Source organism: Cibotium barometz, chromosome 32, assembly GCF_041138505.1.
Source record: "Cibotium barometz isolate CiBa-2024 chromosome 32, ASM4113850v1, whole genome shotgun sequence".
NCBI classification, from domain to species: domain Eukaryota; kingdom Viridiplantae; phylum Streptophyta; class Polypodiopsida; order Cyatheales; family Cibotiaceae; genus Cibotium; species Cibotium barometz.
In genome coordinates, this window is record NC_141077.1 from 31,456,431 (window position 1) to 31,460,711 (window position 4,281).

The window sequence follows — 4,281 nt, forward strand, 5'->3', positions numbered from 1 at the left end:
ATAACAACTCTTGAAAAATGAGGAAGAGAAATACCGAAAAGGATTGAGTTTTAATTAATGAGTGCCTTGTGATGCACCATAGTTTACTACCCTAGTAAAGTCATCTTGGGGCGGGCCTCTTACCATCATCCTTTTTTCTTTTTTTAATTTGAAAGAGAATACTAAAATTAGATGCCAGCACTTTCCACTATGAGAGTGGTGGATAGATTCGAACCATGTAACTCCCTTTTGGGCGACAAGGGTGCTACCGTTGGGATAAACCCCAGCAGGGGGCTCTTAAGTGGTGGATAGATTCCAACCATGTACCTCCCTTTTGGGAGACAAGGGTGCTACCGCTGGGATAAACCCGCGCGGGGAGGGGGGGTTGAGTCGAGGGGGGAGCGGCCCTACTCTTGTTTGGCCGGGGTGGTGTATGAACACGCCTTAGAAAAGGTGGTGTATGAACACGCCTTAGAAAAGGTAGGCCAAAAAACAAAAAGTGAAAAGGGCAACCGTTGTGATCAAAAAGGGGTCACTCTTCTTATCATCCCAAAATGCGTGCTTCCAGACGTGGGGCATTTTATATTGGGCCGAACCTCTAACGTTGGAAAAAAAAATTAGCGAGTGAGGCGAGCTCACGAAGACTATACTGCAAATCCATTGGTGCTGTAATTAGAGAGCCATCAATGGCTGTGAGGCAAATATAACGATAAGAAACCAAAGAAATATAAAGAGTTCTTAAGAGCACACCCCTCCATCTCTGTGATTCTGAGCTTTGCAATCTTGAGAAGCAAACAGGTTCTACCTTGGAACCTCCTTAATCCTACACACACGTGTGAGAACTTGATTAAGGCCACTTCTTTTCCTACCATATTGAAGCCCAATGCTTGTTAAACAGTAGACACCACTCAATCTCAGCTTTCGACTGCCCATATTCAAGGATGATGATGCCCACCTCCAATGGGAAAATTCCCAAAACAGCATACACATGCTGTGCCTGCTGACCTGCGCCTGCTTTCATACCTGTCCATCCTTTGAAATTTCGGGATTGCAAGGATGCTGTAAGAGCTTTGGGCTCATCTACTGACGAGGTAGTGCCCTTTGACATGGACATAACCCATCCTTGCAGCTTGTTGGGTGAATACAAATTCGTGTAACCAGAGGTACCCTCTCTTGCCGTGCTAAACTCCCACTTTAATGAGGTAGTGGGGGGATTAAGCAAGGTATTAGAGGCCATCTCCTTTCCCTGTCTTACCTTAATCTCATGTAAAATTAAATCTTCATGCGCTACAGTATTTGTAGCGACAAATGATGAACTTGCAGGAAATGAATGGGGTTCAGAATCCATCAGAGGTGATATTAAGTCCAACTGTAGGCGGCCACCCTTTCTTGTAGCAAGGAATATGCCTCGTGATGCGTTGTCCACCCTCTTAAGCACAAACCGACCATTGGATTTGAAGGACCTCATGAGAGGCCGGTCGCACAGAAGTGATGAGATGGGCGGGGGGAAGGTTCTGGCATGCTGCTGCTGCTGCTGCTGCTGTCCGCCGCCCACTGCACGACTGCATGACACACTTCCATCGCTCTCTCCTAACCCAACGTGATTAACCTTCTCTCCTGCAGCTGGATTATCCACCTTGAACACATGCATTGGTGACGTACTACTAAACCTGATTAATGAATCATACTCATGGCTTAGCGTAGAATCTCCTGCAATGCATGAGGAGCTTTCGGAGCCCAACTCCTCTGTACAGTAGCAAAGCTCTTCTGTATTGAATCTAGGACTTTTACTGGTATAGCCCACTAATCTATCATGCTCTCGGGGTGATTGGATTGGAGACTTCCTATTGCACCTTCTTGCTGCAGCAGGCCTGCAACACGGAAGATCATCACAGATGTGGTAGAAATCAGTGTGGTAATCAATCCACAAATGCGCTCGCTCAAGATGCATTGTGGAAAATGTTTAGGTTACATCAATAATCAGTGAGCAGTTTGATGGCTAAACGCATAGATTATGCTAAAGTATAATTATGAAGAAGAAGGTTGGTGCTACAGCAGCTCGCGACTCGGGAGAAGACACAGAAGCAAGGGCAAGAGGTTGTGTATTTTCGTTGTATTGATGAAGAAGCAGCTTTTTGGAGGAATTTCTAGAGTCTAGGTGTCTAAGTAGAAGAAGACGACGAAGCTTGCTTAGCTAGCAAACTGAAAAGGGAGCCAAAAAGAAACGGCGCCCCGCAGACTCTGGAAAGTTGGACAGAAAATATTCACGAAATTATCTAATTATAAATTCCTAATGATTATCTAAGATATATATGTGTGTATATATATGTGTGTGTATATATAAGATGCCAAAAATGTGTATGTATATATACATACATACATGCATACATATATATATATATATATATATATATATATATATCTATATATATATGTATGTATGTGTATGTATATATATATATATATATATGTATATATATGTATATATATGTATATATATATATATATATGAGATGTATGTGTGTGTATATATATGTGTGTGTGTGTATGTATATATGTATGTATGTATATGAGATGCCAAAAATATACAAACACATCTTGGCACCCCCCTCGGCAAATCGAGGGTGGCAAAAGTACGGCAGGCACCAACCAAGGGTGGCAAAAGTACGGCAGGCACCAACCAAGGGTGGCAAAAGCAGATGCTGACGGCGACAAAGGACTTGGTTGGCAAAATTGGATGCTGACGCCAACGGATGTCTTCCATTGCCAACAATCAAGTGGCCATTGGTAGAACTTTAACACTTCTTGTCACATCACTCCAAAAAATGCCCCACTTTTAATTGACAAGCTTCCATCCAATACCCCTCCAACTTCCAAGGCCCAAGCCTATCACCCTATCCACAGCGAGTACCTTTCCAACTTCCAAGGCCTAAGCCTATCCCCCTATCACGATTGCTTTAATACCTATGTAGTCCTATTCCTACCCACACATTTTACTACTTGCAAACAAAACTCCCCTTGAGGAAAAAAATACAATTAATTTAGTAAGAATGTTATCTTTCTCTTGAGGTTTTAAATTGGCATTCTTTTTAGAATGAAGAAATCTTCTGATTTTAGTAAGTAACCCAATTGTCAATTGTGCGAGGACTCTCTTTTCCTCTATCTACTTGAGGCTTTGGGGGACTGAGCTAATTTTTTAAGAACTTGATACCCGTTACATGCCCACCAAAAACATGTCAAAATTGTCATACAAAGTTGTACGAGAAATGTTGCCCGTCTCTTGATGAGTTTTTTGGTCTTGTCCAGGACCTAATGCTACCCCCAACTTTTGTGGCATTGGTCATTGTCAAAATATAGGTTCAATGTTGCCTAGTACTTGCTCAATTTTCAAAACACCCTTCTCAAATTGATGAGAGTAGGAAAAATACCTCCTCAAAATTTTTAAGATTTATTAATGATAAGGATAACGTGTTAAAAAACTACTTATTCAAAATTATATTTTTTCTCTTGAATCCATGGTGAAAAGGATTGATATAAAGCTTGGTAAAAATAGTTTTTCGAATTGGACCAATTGCTTTTTTGGCCATGAGAAGCACCAGTGCCCCAAACCCAATGGTGCCTCTTTACATTTTAGAATCTACATCAACAACGCTTTTGAATCTTATCACCAAAATTTATCAAGCTTCAAATAGCATCCTTATCTATGTATTCATAAGCAACCTAAATTAACTTTTCTTATTGTAATCTTATGTTATTTCATAAAGTCATCTTTCTTCATAGCAACACTGAGAATAAATTGTCAACATGATATCGTTATGCACACTTTAGTTTGCATCAATTCTATGTCATTTATTAAAAAAACTTGCTTTCTTTGTAGCCAACAATGAGAACAAATCATTAGCCAGCTAGTGCTTTGTTGAGCTAGAGCATCGCATTTTTTTCTTCAAGTCAATAACGAGAATGAATCATCTACTATTTAGTGCACCACATGCTAAGATTTGCAATAGTAATGTATGGTTTTAATAAGTCATGTTTCTTTTTTACATAGCAACATTCACACTTAATGATTAACTAAATAGGTGATCACCACCATTCACCATGATGAAGGTGTAGTGTGACAACAAAATTTAATATTTTTAATTTTTAACTTTTGTATATATCTTCGTGGTTTTGTAATAACAATAAATTGGAAGCTTATTCAAGAAGATTGTGGCACTCGTTAATGGAATGCAGTCATGGCTTCTACCTTTTAATATTATGTATTTCCTAATGGTTTTTAATTGGCTACCTACCTTTTAATTT

At 39.9% G+C, this 4,281-nt stretch overlaps 1 protein-coding gene across 1 annotated transcript; it reads right to left on the reverse strand.

Annotated features, from left to right (window-relative positions):
- Positions 1 to 676: 676 nt before the first annotated feature.
- Positions 677 to 2,067, reverse strand: LOC147620087 (uncharacterized). Its single transcript, XM_086772694.1, has one exon. The coding sequence runs from the start codon at positions 1,928 to 1,930 to the stop codon at positions 845 to 847; it is 1,086 nt and encodes a 361-aa protein (XP_086628820.1). The 5' UTR covers positions 1,931 to 2,067; the 3' UTR covers positions 677 to 844.
- Between the last annotated feature and the right edge of the window lie 2,214 nt (positions 2,068 to 4,281).

What these genes read in the sequence shown, in the direction of transcription:
- LOC147620087 (XM_086772694.1), bottom strand. Translation starts at nt 1,930, where the DNA reads ATGCATCTTGAGCGAGCGCATTTGTGGATTGATTACCACACTGATTTC.